The sequence below is a fragment of the Vipera berus genome, assembly GCF_964194415.1.
Source record: "Vipera berus genome assembly, chromosome: 4".
Taxonomy (NCBI): domain Eukaryota; kingdom Metazoa; phylum Chordata; class Lepidosauria; order Squamata; family Viperidae; genus Vipera; species Vipera berus.
Genome location: NC_138206.1, coordinates 46441975 through 46467000, shown reverse-complemented (window position 1 = coordinate 46467000; position 25026 = coordinate 46441975). Strand labels below are relative to the sequence as shown.

The window sequence follows — 25026 nt, the reverse complement described above, 5'->3', positions numbered from 1 at the left end:
GAGAACGCCCACAAAACCATTAACATCTTCAAAGGAATCCAGTGTATTAGAGAAGAAGTCAACAATACATGTCCCTTCTTGGATATCCTGATCAGCAGAGACCATGATAGCAAACTAGAAACAGAGGTGTATGGAAAAAGACTGACAGCAATCAAGTGCTTTACTACTAAAGCAAAAACCCAAGCTCTCACAAGAGAAGCTGTGTAAGCACTTTATTTAGATGAGCACAAAAACACTGCAGCAACCCTGAACAACAGAAAAAGGAAACACAGCACCTATACAACATCTTCCAATAAAATGGATATCCAAACAACTTCATCAAGTTGGCTAGATACTTAGCCCAATATAGCCCGGCAACTCAGCCCAATATAGCACAACCAACACAAGTAAAAAAGAATAACACTGCCATATATCAAAAACATCTCAGAAACTGCCAACATATTACTGTACAACCACATGGAATCAGTGTAGCTCACAAGCCAATTAAAGCTCTCCGAAACATCCTAAGCAAACCAAAAGACCAACAGCCCCAGAAGAAAAAAAGGAGTAATCTACAACATATAGTGTAATGACTGCAGTAGCTACTACGTAGGACAAATAGGCAGAGGACTGGTAAAATGCATCCATGAACACCATCTAGCAGTCAGAAGACACAGTGCAAACTCTTTAATGTCAGAACATATGGATAAACTTAACCATAGCTTCAGCTGGGAAACTATGACCATCCTAGACCAAGCTAAGTCCAACAATATTTGAGAATTTCTAGACTTCTGGTTTTGCACGGTAGTGACCAGTCGCGGGCTTGCGGATTCTCTGCACCCTCGCGGTTAATTTCACCCTGCCAGGGGACCCTAAATGGATCTAAGTCGCCTTGGAGAGGCAACGAAAAAAGAAGTGCTGCAGCGATTCTGGAATGGCGGCGGCTGCTCCGTTTGGCTTGGGGAAAGCCTTCTTACCCAACAGGAGAAAGGCTGGCTGTATTGCATCGACCAGCCCAAGCTAATTGCAACTGAAGTCCAAAAGCACTAACCAGCACAACTATGAACAGCGTGCTTGAAACTGGGTGAGGATTTTGATTTTCTCTTTTCTCTTTTACATTTAATTTCCTGAAAAAGATCCCCAAAAGGCAAAATACCTCCAAAAGGGAAGGAAGGGAATTTCTGCCCCACCCTTATACTAACGGAAGCAGTGAATTAATCTTTTTATGGAGGATCAAAATATATGGAAGCGAAATAAATATAAAAGCTGAAACTTAAAATTTAAATCTATATAAATCTAAAATTGTTTTAATGGTTAAGACTCTCATTTCAGAGATAATTGTTCATTTTGGAAATTGAAAAACAAATAGTTGCTGACACCTAGTGGCAGATGAAACTATGACAAAAAGACAATAATCTGGGCTGTAGACAAAGAATTATTAATGTCAGAAAAAATCTTTTTTGAACTATTTGGATTACAAATATCTATCTAACTGGGACTCTAAAGCTATTTACAGATAAAAGAAAGGAAGGGGGAAACTCAAGTTCTTGGTTATCATGGATCAGAGACACATAGAAAGAACATATCAAGAAAACATAAATACGTCACAGGAGGAGATATATAGTATACATAGATCAAACAACAGTGACTTTAAACCACAAAGAAATCCAAAACAACTTTGAAAATATAAATCAATCTATTTCCAAGTTAACTCTACAACAAAAAAATCCCAGAAAACAGCAACAGAGAAGGAGCAGATAAAACAGATAAATGGATATAGAATTGAGAATAGAGACTTAAAGATGGAACTTAACAAAACAAGGAAACATGATTTAATCCTAGTGGGAAAAAATTCACAAGAATTGAAAAAAACAACTTATCCCTTAAGACTACAAGCAGGGGGTTGGACTAGATGACCTCCAAGGTCCCTTCCAACTTTATTATTATTATTATTATTATTATTATTATTATTATTATTATTATTATTATTATTATTATTATTATTATTATTATTATTATTTATTTTATTGCATTTATATACCGCCCTTTCCCGAAGGACAAGAAAACAGATTGGATAAAATGGACTGTAGAGATGTCAGGAACATTGGAGAAAAGGAAATGATAGAAGCAGAGAGAAAGAAAAAGATTTCAACAAACGTGGAAAGGCAGAAGTCCCATACAAAGACACTCTTCCTGATTTACTTTTTATATCTACAGCAACATTTATGAACATTCGGAAAAACCTTTTGATTCAGCAAAATACATTGATAAAGACACTGGGCAAAAGAAAAAGACTAAAGTGGAAACTAAGAAAATAGATGATGGGACTTACCAGAGAAAATACTTTAAAAAGAAACATTTGTTTGAATATGATTAAAGAAATAGAAAAGTTTTGGAATATATATGTCACTCTAAGAGAGATGAATTCTCTAAATATAATATAGTATGCTTTTTTCCATTTTTTGTTCTCTTTCTTGATATGATTAATATAAAAAAGTTGAAATGACAGATAAAGGAAATGTTTTAGATATTTAAATGTGATTGAATTTAAGAAAATTATAATGGATAAAAATGTTTTGAATAAGAGTTAAAGGACTAGATGACTAGATGTATTAAATGGAATGTTTAAAGATTAAACATATTTTTAATTATGGTTAAAAAGAATAAGAAATTTAGGAAAATACATATTAGCTTAGGAGGGATATATTAAGTAGTATGTTTTTTTTATGCTTCTTTACTCTTGCTTTTCTTTTTTTCTACTGTTTTATTTATTTATTAAGAAATATAAAAGGGTGAGATGGTTCATATGGAAAAATAGAGTTAAATTCTTAAATGTAATTAATTTTTGAGAAAATCTTAACCAGTAAGAATATCTAGAATATGGTGGGAGAAACAAATTAAAATAAGGACTGTAACAGGATTATCATAAGACAACCAGAATGATTGGATAGAAAAGAAATATTATATTGATGTGATTATTATTTTTAGGACTATTGGGAAAAATATATTTAACTGTTATCTATCAATACAATAAGAATTGTATTAACTCAATGTTTGCAAAAGGATATTTTGGGAAAAGAGGAAATCAACTCAAACTATTATGTGGATTATGGATTATAGAAATCAATTGTTAGTTATTGTTTTACAAATGTAACCCAGACAACACACTCTTCACCAATTATTAAGTGATTTATGTTTTTTTTTAAAAAAAATCAATAAAATATATTACAAAAAAATATTTGAGAATTTCTAGAAGCAGAGCACACTGACAAATTACGGTAGCCATCAGTAGAGATATAGACATAAACAATGTCTACATGCTGGGTAAAAGAGAGAATCTATAAGCCAAAAAGGGAACAAAGGACCAAAACATCTCCATCAGTAGTCATTGCCCAGATGATCATAGATTAATTCCAAGATTAACATCAGACCAACAATCAATAAATAAACAATATTCCAATCAAGAAACTGCCAAACAAGCTCAGAGTAAACAGGCTAATCAAAGAACCTCCAAGACCACTCCAACCAACACTGAACCCTACTTCTTACTAGCACTGATGACCTAGTTTGGGTAGTGAAATGTCTGCAAGAAAAAAACCAGGCTCAGATGAATTCTCCTTTATTGCTAAAGGCACTTTGTATGCCAGTAGAGGTCCTTGCCTTAAGTCATAAATAGAAGATGAATGATTTTAGCTACATCCCTGATATGTACTCATCTATATCACAAACATTATTCAAATGTAGTAAAAGACTAAAACCGCCTTTACTGGTATTGCTGTAACAGAATCTTCAAATTTGATTGTATAAAAGATTAAGTGCTATTTGCTATTGTTATTGTGAAAGTTCCTACCAGTGACTGTTACTGATTAATAGCCTGTTCAAAATGTATTTTGGCAACAATTAAAAGTTATTAAATCTAATTTTATGTTTTAGCTTAAAAATCTTTCTTTCTGCTAGAACACACTAATTCTTGCCTACTTCATAAACGATTGCAAGCAATTATATTCTAATGTAGTGAGTTATAAGCCAATAGATAACTGGAACAAAGTGAGGGCTTAAAAGACTCACAAAATGGAAATGTTTTATTTTGGTTTAGATTTTTTTAAAGATATATGGATAAGCTTGCTAAGTTACTGCCAGAATCTAATGCTAAGCACCATTAATCTTTGCTTAAATGATTATTGCAAATTGGCTTTGTTCTTGTATTGCCAGACAGTAACACCTAGTTTAAAGCTAAAAATAGAAAATAATGAATAGGGAGTCATGTGTAGAATCAGAAAAAAAAGTGTCAGTTGCTTTGATGCACGGATTTTGTTTGGGTTCTGTTTTATTTAACATCTTCACTAATAATCTACACAAGCGGGTAAACTGCATGTTAATTAAATTCACAGATGACACTAACTGAAGAGGTGTTACAAATACAGGGTGACCAGATTTCTAAATAGAAAATCTAGACCACCTGTCACTGCAAGCAGACAGAGGAAGCAGTAACTGGAGATAGCATAAAAGGATTACCAGGTTAATTTTAAGAAAGAAGATGGGAACAAAAATATATAAATATATCGTCCATAAAGTAATATTCTGCTTTATCATAATAGTTATAGATATTTATTATTTTATTTTTCTGTCCTCAAAGTTATGTGCTAAAAACTGGGGAAAACAATTTCTTAGATATTCAATTATAAGTAAGTTTTTAAATACCTAGATTTAGTTTAAGAAAATGACCTTGGGAAAAATGGTTTGAAGCAAGACTGTAGCACATGTGCAGTACAGAGATAAGCACATGTAAATGCCAAAGAAATTCTGTAAGATGCTAAATAATCTGAAATATTCAACATGAATTTTAGTTCCTTGGCTCGGTGCCAATTTTCTGCACATAAATTATTATTGGAATGCTGTGTATCCCACCTTTCCACGTGAATAATTTTTAATCCACTTACATGACACTACCGTAAAATTTTTAGCAAGATTACAGAATGAATGTGGAATCAAGAATAATGTGTTGCTTAATCTAAGAATTTAAATTTAACACTGAAAAAACAAAACAAATGACTAAAACTCTACTTGGTTAAAAGCTGAGTATTTCAACTAATGATGAAAAGTTAGTTTAGAGGAACCATACAAATCATTAATAATTCATGTACACAGTGCTAGGGAAGCATACTTTTTAATACTGAGGAAAATAATTTGAGGATATGGATGAAGTGCCATTTGTATATTGTATATTTGTATATTGATGATACCTATTTCTTTTTATCACCGTTATTTGAATTGAACGAGTCTGTGATAAATTTTTTGGAATTGTTAATGAAATTTTAATTATATTCTGAAAAGACAGGGACACTTTACATAAAAGGTCCCGAGTATAGGAAGTGAATGTCTCTGTAGAGTTACTTTCTTCCTGAACTGAAAGATTTTAAATTTGAATTAACATATAAGCCAACTATAATTGGAAATCATTGGCTAATCATGGTAGGTTTACCAATCTGGTTTATTTTCTTGTTATATTACCAAGATAATAGTTAAGATGCACAAATTCCAAGAAATCCAGCAGAGGTTAGGATATATAATGAGTAATGTTGAAGAAATAAATGAAAGTCAAAAAAAGTTATGTTTATAGTTCAAAAATTATATATTTGTGTCTTTTTATATGGATGTATTGTGCTTTCTTTCTATCTTCAAAGCCATCTAAGTAATTTCATTACTTTAGTGGCAATGTCATTCAAAGTTTATATAAAGCTATTTGTGTTGTCCATTTTATGTTGGTGACTACCAATGAAAGTTATAAGAAATCCTAGGATGGCAGCCAATCATTAAATAACAAGTTATTTCCTTATTTTTTTCCTGCTTCCATATTTTAAGTTTCCAGTTACAGTATTTTCCAATTTAAATTTTATGAGGAGAGCCTATTAAGCAAAATGGTCTTCATGCAACACTATTTATAACAAGAATATCAACAGTGGAAGTCACGTATCAATTGAGAATATTCTGTAGGCCCCAGCTAGGCCATGATTAGCCTGACTGTGGAAGACAATTGTAGAGGCATCTGCTCTGTTAATTTTGAGGGAAAATTTACCAGATGGGGGCTGCAGATTTAAGTGATTAGAAGGAAGTAGATTGGAATACAAATTGGATTAAAAGAAATTAGATTGATATAAATCGAATTGAGTCACAACAGTTTGTGTTCGTTATACCAAGGGGCAGGGGATTATGGGAGAAGCAGATGCTCCAATGAGATAGGAATTAATGTGGCTTTGACAGTCCATCTGGGAAAGACTGACTTATCAAGTACATCTCTAATCTCTCTCTCCATTTATCAATGCCATAATGTTAATTAGTATTTCATTCATTAAGTTAGTTACAGTGGAGAAAAAAATCACCCCTAGGCTTTCTATGTTAAAGATTTGTTATTATGCCAAGACATAGCTGTGCTAACTACTTATATTAATCTTATGTATGTTTTTTTTAACCCTGCTTTTGGCACAGAACAAATTTACTAGGCTTTGTTTTACAACTTTTTTTCTTCATAATTCCAGATTTGTAACTATTTAAAGTGCTATTTTAATAAGCTGTTACATATATTCAACTGTTAATATGTCATTTTATCACCAAATGGAAAACAATAGAATAATAGAATAGAATAATAACTTTATTGTCACTTTGAATGTACACTAATCGGCATACATAAAAATGAAATTTCGTTGCATTCCGCTCTCAAAGGATTACCACCTCTGATACACACAACATAAATATGACAAAAATAAATAAATACAAAATTATGCATATACCAACATATATTATACGACACAGAGAAACAACAGTCTAGTTCGGGTTATGTATATATGTGCATGGCGAGAAAATCAAATCTTGTGAGTTTACCAGACAGATGGCATAGGGAACAAAGCTATTACAGAATCGGGTAGTCCTGCTAGAAATACTTTGAAACCTCCTTCCAGAGGGGAGCAACAGAAACAGACCGAAAAGTTGATGTGTGGAGTCTCTAACAATGCTTTGAGCTCTAAGCACATAGCACTTATAAGCAGCATCCTGAATACCAGGGAGTGAGCTTCCTATGATCTTCTCGGCTGTCCTTACCATTCTCTGTATGGACTTTCTATCTGAGGCACTGCTGCCACCAAACCAGACAGTGATGGTATATATTAAATATATTAATACACACACACAAACATATATACACTATACACACACACACATATCTCGCTTTAATCACTTTATCAATTGGTTCTTATAATGAAAAACAAGAATATTTGTGCATATACATGCTATTGTTTGAGAATATTGTATTTATGGCTTCTGAAATTTATGTTGAATGTGCTGGTCCATCCTAATTCTCATACTGAGTCACATCAGGATAACTGAATTTCTAATTAATTCTTTAGGCAGTATGTTGAAGGATGAATACTAGATTTGGAAAGCTCTGAAATATATTTTGCTTCACTTTTTATTAAATTTAGAAGCCTACCCAATTGTATTACAACCTTGAGTGGCATATAAAATCAGTCCTAAAATTAAAAATCCAAGCATACAGAAAAAAATATATTCTAAAACAATAAAACTGACATGGAAGTACTTGAATATATGCAATGTGTAAGAGGCATGGATTCCTTAATATTTGGGCTTCTCTCCTCCAACACAGAATCATGGAATTGAAAGGATACATTTAGGCTAATAAAGCCATTTTCCTGCTCAATGTAGGAAGCCAAAATAAAGCATCCCAAAGGGTTAACTGTGTACATTCTTGTTCACTATATCTACTATTCTATCCTTCCACAGTTCTTTGACTTCTTGTTTTCCATATCTGTTCTTTTTTATTTCAGATCTTCACAAAAGCATTTTATGTATGCATAGCAACTGCTTTCCCCTCCATTTTTCCTCATTGAAATTGTTCCATTGTGTATATATAGGTAAAGGTAAAGGTTCCCCCGCACATGCGTGCTAGTCGTTTCCGACTCTTGGGGCCGGTGCTCATCTCCGTTTCAAAGCCGAAGAGCCAGCGCTTGTCCGAGGACGTCTCCGTGGTCATGTGGCTGGCATGACTAGACGCCAAAGGCGCACGGAACGCTGTTACCTTCCCACCGTAGTGGTCCCTATTTTTCTACTTGCATTTTTACGTGCTTTCGAACTGCTAGGTTGGCAGAAGCTGGGACGAGTAACAGGCGCTCACTCTGTTACGCGGCACTCGGGATTTGACCCGCCAACCTGCCGACCTTCTGATCGACAAGCTCAGCGTCCTAACCCACTGAGCCACCGCGTCCCACATTGTGTATATATAGAATATACTAAAAGTCTATTAGCCTTTTCCTGTATTAAATGGATAAAATAAGTGAAGCCATATGTGAGTTTTTAAATACTCCCAGACCATTGCAAATTAAACCATTTAATACATTCCTTCATGAAATTATAATCAGATTTTTGAAGGATTAATTCCATTACTAAATACTTGTTTATTTCTACAGTATTGTGGTCACTATAGAAATTGTATTATTTTAGGACCTGAAATATTGTTTTCAGAAAATACAAATTAGATTACAATTGAACAAGGTAATGCTGATATAGTAATATGTTAAGATGTAAAAAAGGTGAACTAAGATGGTTTAATATTAAAAGTGGAGACATATTTTTAAAAAGCTACCACATTACTTTTTGATACAATGAATAATGTTCTATTATAATATTAAATATTTGCACTTCAACTTTTTAAATACAATTGCATTTAGTTTAAGTGAATTATGGACCCTTAATTTTTTTTGTAGCAGAAGATACACACATTGTGCTTACTAAACATAACTGCTCAGTTAATAACATTTATGATCTGAAATAGTAACTGTTTTTCTGATATATTCTTTTCACTTGAGTATTGTTGCTTTTGGAACTCATTCACAGATTTACCAGGTAAAGTTAAATAAGTTAGACTACTTGAACTTCTTACCACCTCTCATTAGTTTCTCATTGTAGAAGAACAAAATGATATATTTTTAAAATCACACATCGCATACACTGCACAAAGTGGTAAGTTAAAGGAACTTTGTTACAATGGTACATAAAGCATCACAAGCATCACATCAGGATTGTGATATTTTGCTTTGTATTAATGACTACATACAGAATAAAAATTATTGTGAAATGTATTCTATTATTGAGCCTCAAAAATATTAATGTTACAAAATATAGGCATTTTATGTGAAACAATTTTCAGTCTTTAATGAATTTTGAATAGAACAGAATACTTTATTTAGCCAAGTGTGATTAGACACACAATTTATCTCCTGTGCAGAAGCTCTCAGTATACATGCAAGCAACAGAGTAATAATCATCATAAAAATGATACTAATAAGAGGGGGTAGTAGAGGAGACAAGAAGGATAATAATAATAATAATAATAATAATAATAATAATAATAATAATAATAATAATAATAATAATAATAATAATAATAATACACATTACAACATGGGTGAATACACGTAGAGATAAGACAGTACTGTGAGGATTAAGTGTTCAGCAAAGTGATGGCATGAGGGAAAAAATTGTTCCTATGCCTATTTACTTTGGCATGCAATGTTGTATAGTAGTGTCCTGTGGGGAGCAGTTAAATAGTTATGTCGAGGATGTGAGGGGTTTGTAGTTATTTTCTCAGCTTCCTTCTGACTTGCACAATATATAGTGGAAGGCAGATATATAGTGGAAGGCAGGCAGGTTGCAATTGTTTTTTTTTCCTGTAGTCCTAACTGTCTATTGCAGTCTGTACCTGTCCTGTTTAGTTGCTGTACCAAACCAGACAGTTATAGAAGTACATTGATTTGCTTAATGTAATGAAATTTGTTGCTGGAATGTTTATTAAGAACTCCAGTGAGACACAGAAGTGGTTTCTTCAAATTTTTATTCAACATGTTACGAAAAACATTCTTCATAACTGCCAGCTTTCATAAACTGGATGAAGTGGGAGGAAACATCAGTACTTACACATACTGTATAAATTAGCACCGAATATTGACAGAATTAGTCAGTGTGCTCTCTACCATTAAGAAAATGGAAATATATTTAATCTTGGTGTAAAAAGAGTGTTAGAAAATTGACAACTACAGTCCAGCAATAACACACCATTGTATTTACATGAATGGAAGAATGCAAGAAATTATAGAAAGAGAAGTCTGTGACATAGGAAAATCTGAATAGGTTCCAGAATAAATGTAGAAATACATGGCTACTGTGAATCTAATACCAACAAAAAGGAGATTTTTTGCATGCAGCTCATGAAATCAGAGACAATAAGTAGTGAATATGGTATTTTGAATTATACATAACTTTGTAATTTAGGTAACATTTCCATTTGCTACTATGAAATATTGCTTAAAAACAAATGACTGACTTTACATCTTTTCCTATGAAATTGAACTGTCATTTGCTATACCAGGGGTAGGCAACCTTGGCTCTTTTATGACTCGTGGACTTCAACTCCCAGAATTCCTGAGTCAGCATAGCTCTGGGAGTTGAAGTCCACGAGTCATAAAAGAGCCAAGGTTGCCTACCCCTGTGCTATACAATAGTATCATCATTTATTCATGAAATGTGCAATTACATTTACTTCTGAGAAACATATAATTCTACGAGCATGAAAATGTGTTAAATTTGTTAAAGGTGGTTTGCTTATATGCCACAGCTATAGCATTTAATATACAGTATATGCCACAACTATAGCATTTAATATATGCTTGTGTTTCATTACATGTAAAATTTTAAAAGGACATTGTTACAGTTGTGCTGTTTTAGTAATAAGAGTCATATGGTTTAAAAATGGATAAATGGATAAAATTATATTTTATAATTTATATTTTAAGCAGCTCTTGTTAAAAGCATATGCTTGTACAGTTGTATGCAGAAATGAGATCAATCAAACTTTTGTACATATATAGGTTATTTGGAATTATTTGACTAATAGTATCCCATAAATGTTTATTCAGAAGTAAACCCTACTGGTTTAATAGGATATATTTCCATGGAAGTACAGTATATAGGTATAAGTTTCAGTTATGCGATTAAGCAAAAAAATGAATCTAAAACTTTAAAAAAGCATTCTAACAGAAGGGTGGGTTGTAATTCAATTATCCTTACTGGTTGCTGATTGAAATAAAATTGTCAGTCATGTACTATCTAGTAATAATAAGTAACACTTTTTTCTTGGAAGAATTTTTAACTTCAATGTTTTTAATCATATAAGACACACAAAAAATAGACAAATATATCACATATATTCTTGGTTGCCTATCTTTTTAATATTGGAGGGAAATGCATAGTAGTTTCACCCTGAAGGCAAACCATCTCCTATCTTAGAATACAATGTGAAAAGAAAAGCCATTTTTTTAATTGTTTCTTTTTTAGATCTCAGTTGGGAAGAAATAGTTGGTATATGTAGAAAACTCTAATCATATCTTAATGTTTAATGTGGTGGAGACGAAAAGGGGTGTTTTAATTTTAAATAGCTTTTCAGTCATAGAGTTGTACACAAAGATTAAAGTTTGAATTTATATATTGTAGGAAAATGTTCAAACATCTTTCACATGCTAAAAATATGTAATTTTGCACCAGACATACTGTAAGCCAAAAATTATTAGTATGTCTATTTTTGTATTGCTTTTTATTGCTCATCTAAGCATGGTAGACAGCTGCTGTCTTTTACTATCCAAAATCCATTTCATGACAATTGGACAATACATTTGGGGAATAGGTTGACATCTGTCCTAATGGCACCTGTTAGAAAGTACCATTACCTGCTTAGGTGGAAAAAAATTCAGATGAGGATTAACTGGTAATTATGAATTATAAGCATGGTAGGAAATGCCCTCTGTTGGGAATAATAGCCACTGTTTAATAAGCTCATGCAACCAGAAAGGAGAGCACAATTGGGGAAAGTAAAATTAGGGGGCAAATCAAGTTACAACTTGATTTTGATGTTAAAACAGCAAACAAGTCAAGTTATTTTGTGCACATGTGGAAAAGCAGAGAGTTCCTAGGAAGTTAAACATAAGAAGTAGGAAAGTACAAATCCAAATGAAAAATATCTGAATAATGAGGATCACATATATAGAGAGAAATTTGAATACGCTAGAGCAGGGGTAGGCAACCTTGGCTCTTTTATGACTCAACTTCAACTCCCAGAATTCCTGAGCTGGCTCAGGGATTCTGGGAGTTGAAGTCCATGAGTCATAAAAGAGCCAAGGTTGCCTATCCCTGCTCTAGACAGAAAAAGTGACTGACCATATCTACTACTATACATTATTTATTGTTCACCAGCTATGGCAGCTATTTTTGTGATGGTTCATTGTATTTACAGCAGTAGACATTGTTTTCTGGTAATCCTTTTTTTCTCCAATCAAAATTTACCACTTGATCCAAGAAAGTTTATAATGAATTACTAAACAGACAAATATTCAGACTATTGTATGTAATAAAATGCTGTATTTATTTGATAGAACATATGTTTATGCTACAATCTTCAATGGTAAAATCAATGATAATGTGAATTAAAATTGACTATCTTTTTAAGATTACAACCAGTTACCAATAAATATGAATATAAGATCACAAATACATTTTTTATTAAATAAACTGAAAGCGCATTAGGATTTTTAAGCAGTTCTTAGTCAGAGAGATTAAGGATTTGATAGAAAAATGTATAATCATCAAATTGTTTTTTAGCAAAATATAGTATGGCTACATATTTCATGTGTAAAATCTAAGGATAGATACCTTACATTCAACTTATAAGAGTAAAATATTTATTTTATGTATTCAATTTTATTCTCCCTTTTATTCTCCCTATTGTTGTTCAATAAAGAACTTATTCCAAAAAAAACACAAAATAATTAACAGCCAGCAATATAGGCAACAAATCAAAATATATAACATCACAAACAAGGGTGGCTTATTCACCCATTCAGATCTGTTTTTCAGGGTGTTCCAAACTGGTGGGAACCATATAGATCTCAGGGGCATCTTATTTCAGAGTGTAGGTACCACGGTAAAAAAGACATATTTCCTGAGTCCCAAAATATTATGTTTTATTAATCAAGGGCTCCTAGTGGGTAGGAACTGTGGAGCACAGGCAGTCCCTCAAATAACTAAAGCCTTTGCCATGTAGAGCTTTAATAAATGGTAACTTGTATTGCAATGTGAGGCACATTGGCAACCAGTGCAGCTTGCAAAACAAGTGACATGAGGCATGCCAAGGCAAGGCCATTACTGCTCATGTCACTGCATTCTGGCTTTGAAGTTTTGGGTGCAGGTAGATCACATTGCATAATCAAGCTATGAGGTGACAAGGACAGAATTGACAAGTTTATACAAAAATGTTTAAACATTATTTCAGTTCCTTTTATCAGTAAAAAGGTTTGTTTTGTTTTTTTTACTTTTGTTTGTAAAGTTCCATGTGTATGCAGCAAATATGTGATCTTTTAAAAACTTCCATACAACTGCAGTAAGGCTTATAAACTTATTCTTTTGAATGATGAAAGTAGATGGATAGTTGATTCATAACAAAATGTTTATCTAAATTTAAATACACTTTACAGTAAATTATGTTATTTCCGAGTCAGGAAGTAAATATAGGCAATATTTAAAATATTAATAAAAAATGCTTGCTACTTGCTACAAATTTCATACTTCTATGTTGCAGTATAATAATGTCCTTTTATATTTTGCTAAATTGACCATTGGCTTACAAGATAATATGTATTTTTAACATTAGCTTGTAAGGGAAGGAATTCCTATTTTGAAATTATTCAAAACACTATGTTTATGTGCTTATCTCTCAAAGAAGAGTATTCGATATAGGAATAATACATTTTTTCTTCATTAAAGGTGGCTTTAAGCTAGGAAACACACTGTTGATCTCAACTCTGACACACACACACACACACACACACACACACACACAAACACACATTTAGAAACACATTGGTTTTCGAGTAATAGTATTACACAGTGGTACCTTGGTACTCTCAGCTGCTTTGAAATTCATCGTTTGGTACTCAAAACATTTTGATGTGAAAATTTTGTCCAGTAATCATTGTTTATTTGGTATTCAACATACAAGCTGCTACTTGTTGGTATCAACTGCCTTGTGACTCACTACATTATTCCTTATGGCAAAAATTTGGTATTCATTATTTTTGGTACTCATCGCACTTCCCAGAAACAGTGATGAGTATTGAGGTACCAGCTAGAGAGATACTGCTATGAAGTTGATATGAAATTGAAATTGCTCAGTGCACACAGAGAATAGTCATCAGTAGCAAGGCATATATAACCTAGGTAGGGAGGACTATTGTTATCCAAGATTTTTTAAAAAAAAATCTAAAATGTTTTAAAGCCAATTAATTATTGCTAATAAAAGTTTCAGAAAAGTAGACATATTTCTATATAAGGATCTGCTTTATGATTAGTCTTTTAAAGGAAGAAGGGTATGTAATAGTCATTGTTTAAAGGTAAAGGTAAAGGTTCCCCCGCACATGTGTGCTAGTCGTTTCTGACTCTAGGGGCCGGTGCTCATCTCCGTTTCAAAGCCAAAGAGCCAGTGCTTGTCCAAGGACATCTCCGTGGTCATGTGGCTGGCATGACTAGACGCCAAAGGCGCACGGAACGCTGTTACCTTCCCACAGTAGTGGTCCCTATTTTTCTACTTGCATTTTTACATGCTTTCGAACTGCTAGGTTGGCAGAAGCTGGGACGAGTAACAGGCACTCACTCTGTTACGTGGCACTCAGGATTCGACCCGCCAAACTGCTGACCTTCTGATCGACAAGCTCAGCGTCCTAACCCACTGAGCCACCGCGTCCCTATCATTGTTTATATAACTAAATATATTTTTCACATAACTATCTTCATCTTTATTAAAAGAACAATTATTTCTTGTCTCCCAAATGTCTGTCAAATTCATTCTACAACTTCTCAGTTCCATTGGAAATGAATAGTCCCACAAATGCAATAATTCAAATTAGTAATTTTCAATGCCAAATTAAACTTTGTTTATATGGGCCACCTTAAATGCATTGCATTGAAAATGTGCATATGATTTTATAAATGCATAAATATATAATGCTTACATGTGTTTGTATGAATTCATTTAGAATTAATCTTTGGTGAATTCTGTGGGACATGCTCCAATATAGAGTGCTTATGAATATTTATTTCATTACGGAAATTATGAGTTTTAAAAATGACTTACTGATTATTATTTTTTAATACTTTGTCATTAGGATCTCGTCTTCGCCAAGAAGACTTTCCTCCACGAATAGTAGAGCATCCATCTGATGTTATTGTTTCTAAAGGAGAGCCTACAACTTTGAACTGCAAGGCTGAAGGAAGGCCAACTCCCATTATTGAATGGTACAAAGATGGAGAGCGTGTGGAGACTGACAAAGATGACCCCCGTTCACATCGCATGCTGCTTCCTAGTGGATCTTTATTTTTTCTAAGAATTGTACATGGACGCAGGAGTAAACCAGATGAAGGAAGCTATGTTTGTGTTGCCAGGAACTATCTGGGGGAAGCTGTGAGTCGTAATGCTTCTCTGGAAGTAGCATGTAAGTAATTCCAAACAACATCCAGACATTATGAAATATTTTGCAGTTACTGAATCATAGTGGAGCAATGTATACTTTCCACTATGCATTCATAACTTTATTAATGTTATCTGTAAAGTTTATGGGAACATTAAAGGAAAGTATGCTTATTGATTTTTGTTCATTGATATAAGTTTATTTAGTGCTATTGTCATGCAACTACTGGTATTTTGTTCGATTTTGCTAGTGGGGGTTATTATTGTTTTAGCAAATAATGTTTTTTATGCTTTTAATGCCACCTTAACTTTTCAAATAAGTTACAAACTGTTCATAACTATAACCTATTTGTAATGATAAATCAAATATCTTTGTGATAATCATACTTCCTTTTGCAAGTGTATTTAAAGCCTATTTATAGTTAGATTCATTTGTGGAAATGAAATAATACCATATTCAAGATACAATTTACAGAAATTACAGCATTTGCTTCTGTAACAATAGGCTAGGAATATTTTGTTATCTTAACAGGACTAGATCTTTTTTATGCAAATATAAATTGCTAAATACAAGTGAAATGATCATAAAACATATATTGGGAAAGATACAGAGACAGAATTTTAATTTCATGTATCAGGTCTTCGCTTTGAAATACTAGAGACAAGTCCTAATCTGTCTGACATTGCTTCTGATCTAGGTGGAGTTGGTTGTAGCACCAGAGATAGCAGCTGTAGCCCCAGCTGTTAAATTTGAGATAGCAGCTTGATCTATTGACCACTGCAAGAGTGGCTCTGGTCTAAATGAAAATTCATGAAAAATTGATGAAGTCCTGAGATTATTTTTTTCCTTTTCTTTTTCAGTACTGTGCTACTCTAGTGAGAAAAGATTAAATGAGGTGTTGAGTGTTTTAGCTGAACTAGGTTGTAGTTCAGAAGTCAGAAGAAACTGATCATTTTCACTGTAGCCTTTGCTTTAAATAAACCAGATGATTTATTAGCTGGCTATGTATGTACTGGTATGTTTCTCTCTGTGAATCTGTATGTGTATGTGTGTATATTTATATTTATATGTACGTATACATACACGTGTGTATTTCCAATTTATTAACCTTTTCCAGGGAATTGATGTTGACAAAAATAATGATTTTATTCTAATTATTAACTTAGAAAACAAAAGCAAGATTGAAATCTGTAATTAACATTTTTATTTGTGAGAATTATTTGAGAATTTAGCAATAATTCTAAAACATAAACCAGGTATTTCAACCCAGTATCTCTAACTTTGTTTTAAATCCACCTAGTTTATAATAAGGATTAGATTCTAAGATGTATTTAAATAATATAAATTGTATCTAAACAATTTCAATGCAAATTGATTAAATGTTCATAAAATTAAAAAATTTAAAAAAACACTTGGCCTATAAAGAATTCTATATTCTGTTCTGTTCTGTTTTGTTCTAGTCTAGTCTACCCTACCCCACCCCACCCTACGTACCCTACCCTACCCTACCCTACTCTATTCTATTCTAAAAAGAAAAAAGGCTGCATTTATTTTGTTTTTTACCTTTCTTTGCAGTGCAAAGGCAGCCTCATATGGCCCTGGAGTGTGGCACAAAGAGGTATTTTTGTGCACTGTGGCTCAGGGAGTGGCTGTTTCATGTTTCCCCCTTTTATTTGCAGTGCAAAGGTAGCCCATACAGCCCAACAGCCAGACTACTGAAAACATACCTTGTCAGCAGTGGGTGAGAAAAGCTGAGCTGGAGGGGAGTAAAAGGATATAAATGGGAGAGATTGTTGGGTAAGAGAAGCTGTAGCACCGTATAAGTTGTAAGGGTAGATGAGCTGCCTAGCATCTGAATGTTGAGCACATGAACACTGGGCACTACAGTCACCATAATTTCAGGCACAGAAAACATGGGGTCCCAATATGCAGACCCTGGGAGCATTATCATCTTCTAACCTTGGGGACACCTTGGAAATATCTTGGAAATGCTGTACAAATGTCATCTGAATGCATCCACCCACTGTATTCGACCTTGCACGCAGTAAAGGTATTTCTATATGATAAAAGGTGTTTTCTACGAGTTCAAAACTATCTGGAGAGACCTGTTAAGGTTAATTATATCTGCTTACATAGACCATAGAAGTCTTACAAGAGATTAATTAAAGTACAACAGCTTCGATCCAGAATAGTTAGAAGATGATAATGCTCCCAGGGTCTGCATATTGGGACCCCATGTTTTCTGCTAATGAAGCATGGCTCTCTAGGGACAAAGGAGGAGGAAGTCCATCCCAGAAAGGGGAGGGGAAAGGAAATACGTCATAGGGTAGGAGGGTCTGACTGCCCACATTGTGATTTCTCCACACAGCCACGTGGTGGCAGCACAGTCATAACTTTGAAAAATTGCTGAAGGAATGGTTGTAATTTGAGAATTATCTATACAAATCTTCCCTGTGGAAGAAAAATTGTTAATGAGTTTTTAATTAGTGGAAAATTTTCCTTAAGAACATAAACCAATGCTGTATATTTGTTAGTTGAAATCACTTCCTTCACATTCCTGAGGAAAATAATGGCTAATTTAAGGATTTTGAGAACTATTATTTCACAACCCTACATGCTTTGGAACATCTTTTTACTTTAAAATTTTATCACTGCATAGCTCAGTCAGGTTCCGTTCTGTGTTCAGTCACTTTAATTTTTATTTGCCATGTTGAGTATATGAGATGCTATGAGCAAAGAGAACTAAATACATATTGAAAGCTAGAAAGTCTGTGACTTTATGGGACAAAACAGCTCTAAAATGCTAAAATATTATGTAAGTCATGATTACCAATAATTCCACTTCATTTAATAGTGATATAAAGATAGTGTATATTCTTTTATTTCATCCTAAATTATTAACAGTCATTAGGCATTCATTTTTATCAACCTCATATACTGTAAAATAATTTTGTTACTTAGTTCAGTCTCTGCGGACTCTTTATGACATCATTTAATCAGGATTGTCTGTCAGTGACTCTTTTGATTACTTGTAAGTTCATGCTTGTGTCATCAGTGATAATTTATACTCACTGTCTTCTGTCAGCCCTTTTTTCAATTGCCTTTGATTTTTCCAACTGTCAGGGTCTTGTGCAGTAATTCTTGACTTCACATTTATGCATCTAAAATGTTTAAATGTTTGTTTCATTTTAGTGCTTCCAGATAGTATTTTGCTTTTACTTCATTTGATATTTAATGATTTGTGTCTGAAGGTATTTCAACCATTTATTTTAGTACCATAATTTGAAACAATTGATTTTTCTTTATTCAGCCATTCTGATGATCCAGCTTTGGCAACTGGGAAAACTATGGCCTTGAAAATATACACTTTTATGGCAGTGTGATATCTCTGTACTTTGACTTTTGACTAATTCTGTCATATTTTTTTTCTTCCAAATAGCAGACCTTTCTTTATTTCATCTCTATGGTCACCATCTCTGTGAGTTTTAAAGTTGACAACATAGACTTCTATTACTTCTACTTCCTTTCTGTTCATTGTGTTGACATTACTTGTTGACATAATCTTATATTTGTTTTAAAAATGCAAATATTTTGCCCTCCCATCTTCAATGAGAGATTTCTTCCTTGCTGCCAAGTTTCAGAATGATTTTATTAACATAGTATCCAAGTTTTTGTTCCATAGAATTAATTCAATTTTTTATTTCTTCTAGAAATGAATATGCATTTCTACATATAAGCCAAAGAATAAAATCGACAGTATGAATCTTTGGAACATTCTTTTTCCTCTCTCTTGATTTATTGTGTTGATACATATTCTGTTTGTTTCCTCCTGGTCACCATACAAATTCTTCAGTAGGCAGATGAGTTGATCTGGTACTCATGCTTTTAAGTCTTATCCTCAGTTTGTTGAAATGTACATAGTTAGAAACCTTTGTATAATCAATAAAACAATATGTGAGCAATATTTTATTAGTATGTGAGATATGTATAGCTGTTTGATAATCTGAATATTCTTTATCTCTGTCTTTTCTTTGAGGGGTAGCCAAAAATAAATTGATTTTTTCCAATCCCTTGGCTGCTGCAATCTGCTTTCAAAGCATATGTATCATCTTATATTTTATCAACTGCAACTTTCTTGTTAGCAATATTTACTTGGGTCCAATTAACCTCACTTTCTTTAATTCTTTGCTATAATTGAGTTTTCAGTCTTATCATATCTATTCCTGATTAAGGAATCAATATACAATATTTCATTGTTTCATCAGTTTTATACCCTATTGAATTGCCGTACCTGCATTTGGCAGGTAAGTATAGAATATTATGATATAGTTTTAGACAGGAATATTAAAATTGTCTGCTATGAAGAATATTGGAAGCAGCTTTGTATCTTCTTTTTCATTTTTATTTTTCAACTTTTTTCTTTCCTTACATTTTTTGCTTTCTATTTGCTTTCTATCCTTTTCTTTCTACCTAGGATTTTTCTAGACCTAAGCAAGTAGTATTGACAGTCTACTGTCAAATTTATCTGTCAGATTTTGGTCATTTTTTTCCAGTTTAGACAATGTATTTCATATTGAATGAGATGTACCAACAGGGTTCCCCAAATGATTTGTTTCATCCAAAATCTTAGATGAAATAATCTTGCCTGGTCCTCAAAGGTTATATAGTCTAATAATTATTAATATGGTAATGGCAATAGAATTCAAGTATGGAATGTATGCTATTGATTTTAAGAAATTGGTTTATATTTATTCAAGGAATCGAGGATTCTTGTAAGCACATATCTCAGATTCATATAGCACCATGCCAAGAACTTTGGTTTTGAATAGTTTAATTGCTGCCGGGACAAACCTGTCAAAAGACAGCTTGTTTATCTTCAAAGAAACGTTTGAGCTTTTGTATTTAACTCTCTTATTTGGTGATTGCAGCATGTGGATGACTGAAAATGAATACTCAGGAATTTGAATGATGTGTCTGTCTTTAATTGTGCAACTTGATGGATTATCAGACTTCTTTCTGAAAAAGATGAAAAGTTTCATTTTTTCGAAGTTTGTTTTTAGCTCTTTTCTATCACAGTATGTTGAAAGTTCTTTGAGATCTCTATATACCCCAGTTTTGAATTCAAAAAATATAATTCCATCATTGGCTTACCAAAGAATAAAACGTAGATCATGGTGAAGAATAGGGATGTAAGTCTGGATTGGCAAGAATGTCAACATTATAACTAGTGTTATATCGTTAAGTTAAACCATAGAGGAAAATGTCAGAGTAAAGCAATCAAAATAAAAGAAGATATACCGTATTTCCCCAAAAATAAGACCCAACCAGGAAATAAGCCCTAGCATGATTTTTCAGGATGCTCATAATATAAGTCCCACCCCAAAAATAAGCCCCACCCCAAAAATAAGCCCCAGTTGTCAGCATTTAGTACCATATTTTCTGGAAAATAAGACCTAATTTATTTTTATTTATTTATTTTAATTCCATTTATATCCCGCCCTTCTCTGAAGACTCAGGGCGGCTTACAAGGTTAGCAGTAGCATTCATTCTATGTATATGCCTGCTTATTAGGGCTTTCACACACCCCCAAGCGGCATTATTAAAAGTCAGCTTAATTGCCCCCAACAATCTGGGTCCTCAGATGCATCTTTTGTAGCAAAAATTAACATAAGACCTGGTCTTATTTTCAGGAAAACACAGAATTAACACCAGAGGTAATGAGAGTTGTCAATTTTTCAAAGCCTGTTTTACCAACAGTAGTCTGGTGGTTAAGGTGCTTGTATAGAAAACAGGAGACTATGAGCTGTATTGCCAGTTTAGGCTTGAAAGGTGGCACTAGAACTCTTAGGTGATTTTGGGCGAGTTACTCTTTCTCAGCCCAACCTACCTCATAGGGTTGTGTGGAAAATTGGAGAAGGAGAATGTATATTTATCGCTTTGAAAATATTAACTTTTATTAATTAAATAATTAAATTTAAAACTTAGTGTTATTAAAAAAATTACCCAGTATAGAATAAAGCAAAGAAATGTTGCTGCAATGGCTAAGCATTATTTGTGAATCTTTATTGGCAAAATTGCTGCTGACATTCCTGATTTATTATTAGGGTTCTGATTTAGTTTATGCTTTCTTTTTATTCATTACACTCAGGTTATTACATTCTTGGGATTTTAGAAGAATCAAGTCAGTAGTCTGAAGTGTAGAATCCCCTTAATAATAACCTCAGGATTGTTACTGACATTTTCTGACACTTTTTGACCCTCTGCCCGCACTGGGACCAGAAGTGAAATATTTCTCTGCCAGTACTACTAAAAAAAATATGAAAGACTGTTTAATCAAGTCCTAAAATAACAAGTTGCTTTTCATATCTATTTACATATTTATTCCCAGTAATTGATGGAAAGAGTTGTTTTCCATATACTAATGCATGCTTCAAAAATGAAATTAATAGTATTGCTACCTGACAGAAATTAAAGAAGTTTACTATTGACAGTGCTAAATGATTCATTGAGATGGGCTGCAAATCATTTCAGGGAAAGAATTTTGGAAAATACAAAATGTATACAAAATAAAAACAATCATAATAAAAGAGAAACAGGACAACCACTGCAAAGGGCCTGGAGTGTAATAAAACTAATGGCTCAGACATTTTTCACAAGTATTAGGCCACACATTCCCCATCTTGTACCTGTGCATTTGATTTTGGTTTCCAATGTGAATTAGCTGTGGTGGGTGATGGTGGTTAGTAACTAGAAAGGGAATAGTATATGTCAGCTTTCCTTGACAAAACACATCTCTGATCAGAGACACAATAGGTCACCTTCCCTTATCTGCAAGGTAACTGAGAAAACATTACAGATTTTATAGAACTTGAGATGTGATAAGATAAAAACCATGAATGGAAATTTAAGATTGTTTTACTCATGGGTAAATAGGACACAAGGAGAGTATTCTGGGACTGTAGAGAAAGGCAGTCCCCCAATATTGTGGGACTGTAGAGAAAGGTAGGCACTATCAGGGCATGATTGTGCTATGTTAAAAAAACTAGCAGAAACAGAGCTTTGATTTTGGTCTTTAAATTTGGTTTACATCTTTCTTGCTATGTATATGTGACATAAAAAATAGGATGAACGAACGTTGTCAACTTTTTTTTTCATCAGCTACCTTAGAGTCCTCAGTTGAGATGACCTCTGAAGTGACTGGTGTGGTGAGTGATGTAGTTAATGAGATCAAATGACTTTATGACCTCAACCCTTTGTGGCCTTAGCTCTCCTCATCCATCTTCTTAGACCAACTGATTGTGAGGCATCTGTGGAAACAGGATTAAACAAGTGTGAACAAACAAGTTCAAGAGTTTCTGCTACTGCCCTCACTCAAGACAGTAGAAAAAGTGACACACTAATAATCTCGGAACTGCAGAGTTGAAGGTATAATATTTTGAATAAATAATTATTTTTATAAAAATGTTTCAACAGTTTATAGTAAGTTGCTTAGGAAGCTATGGGATTTGATTTAGCCCTAGTGGGAGAGCATCTCAGTGGGGGTGGTTGATCAAGTAACAACAGATCCTATCTTCCCCCCCCCCCATCTGCCCCTGCCTTCCCCATTTGCAATTGGATTTTAGTGGTTGACATTAATTTATTTGTATGTGTGTGTGATTGTAACCTGCCCTTGTGGTAAGATGGGCGGGCAATAAATTTTATAAATAATAAATAAATAAATATATAAATAAATTGTTACTCATGTAGCTTGAGTCATAGTCCATTCTATAGCAGATAATGCGTTTTTCAAACCAAGATCACCTGTGGGAAGGAAGTGTATGAATTTACAGTTCAATATTAGTGTAAAATGAAATTTGCTATAGATTTATTTTGAAGAAAAAAACAGCAACATGGAATGAAATGCATTGAATCAGCTACATCCTGTTTTTTTATTAGAATGCAATAACCGGGGAAGGGGAGGAAAGGAAAGGAAAAGAAAGGGAAAAAAAGGAAAGGGTATGAATGTGTATGCTAATATTACTGGTAACCCTGTATACATGGGCATCTGCTAAAGAAACAAATGATGAGACAGGCTTGAAAACACATAAATGCCATAGCTTATATGCTTGGAGGCATATAACGTTATGGTAGCATTTGTGTGATGATATTGCGATTTACCTATACCTATACATAAGTAAGATTATATCATATTACGAGCTCCTTATTCATGCTTAGAAGTAAATAAATTCTATTAAACTTAGTGGCCATACCTTTTATTAGAATCTGGTTCTAATAAAACCATATGGGCATATGGTTCTGAACTGTAGTAGGCTTTGTGCCCAATTCAGGAAAACCATTAAGCTTGATTGTCTTTTATTTATTTATTTATTTATTTATTTATTCGGTTTATATACCGCCCTATTCCCAAAGGACTCAGGGCGGTTTACAAGGCAAAATTTAAAAACAATCCAATATAAAATTAAAATTAAATTAAATTAAGTCTAGCCGCAAAAATTAAATCACAATTTAAAAACATTAAACCCCTCAGTCCAGACCAGATAGCTCAAAGAGCCAGGTTTTTAGGTCCCGGCGAAATGAACGAAGGTCGGGGGCAGTCCGTTGGCAGTTGATTCTATAGGGCAGGCGCGCCCACAGAGAATGCCCTCCCCCTGTGGATCGCCTGTCGGCAATCCTTGACCGGCAGTACCCTGAGGAGGCCCTCCCTGTGGGAGCGCACAGGACGATGGGAAATTGACACTGGCAGCAGGTGTTCCCTTAGATAATCCGGGCCCATGCCATTTAGGGCTTTATAGGTCATCACCAGCACCTTGAATCTCACCCGGAGGGCAACCAGAAGCCAATGCAGCTCGCGGAGAAGAGGTGTTACATGGGAGTATTCATGTTTATTTGTAATGAATGTCCCATATAAGAAGCAAAATAAAACTATAAGAAATAATTTAAATACATTCTAAATAATATTAACTGAAAAATTAACATTTACTAAAATACTTTTTTCAACGTAAGGTATTTTTAACAATACTGAATATATTTCCCCCCAGCAATTTCTCCCTTTTTGGATAGAAACTAGGACACATTTTGTTGGCTGCAGATATACTTTATGCTTTCCAAGTAAGGAATACAAGATATTTGATATAATGAGTTATCAGTATTTTAAGATTAAATGATACATTTATTCCAATGTATGTGTCATTGTAGTAGCTTTGTGGGAGGAAACTAAATAGAAGTGACTAGCATTCCTCATTCTGTAGAAGCTACTGGTGGAGCAAATGGTTTTATATAGTTTAATAAACATAGACATAGGAGTTCAAGCATAAATAAGAGAAAAATGCTTACCCTGCTAGGCACTTGCTCCCCTGAAGCTGTTATTATTTATTTTCAAAATTTGGTATCGATAATAATATGATGATATATTACAATCTAAATTGAAAGAAGTTGCTTGTGTTCTAATTCAGTTTTTTTATTGGTGACG

The 25026-nt window shown here is 33.5% G+C and overlaps 1 protein-coding gene across 1 annotated transcript in view; it reads left to right on the top strand.

The window, feature by feature from the left end:
• Nucleotides 1–25026, top strand: part of ROBO2 (roundabout guidance receptor 2) — a gene marked incomplete at both ends in the record, with an annotated part of 410756 nt that overhangs the window by 18898 nt on the left and 366832 nt on the right. Inside the window, one exon of the mRNA XM_081326352.1 lies at nucleotides 15255–15581. Within this exon, the coding sequence (XP_081182478.1) occupies nucleotides 15255–15581 (327 nt within the window). The remainder of the gene's footprint in view (nucleotides 1–15254; nucleotides 15582–25026) is intronic.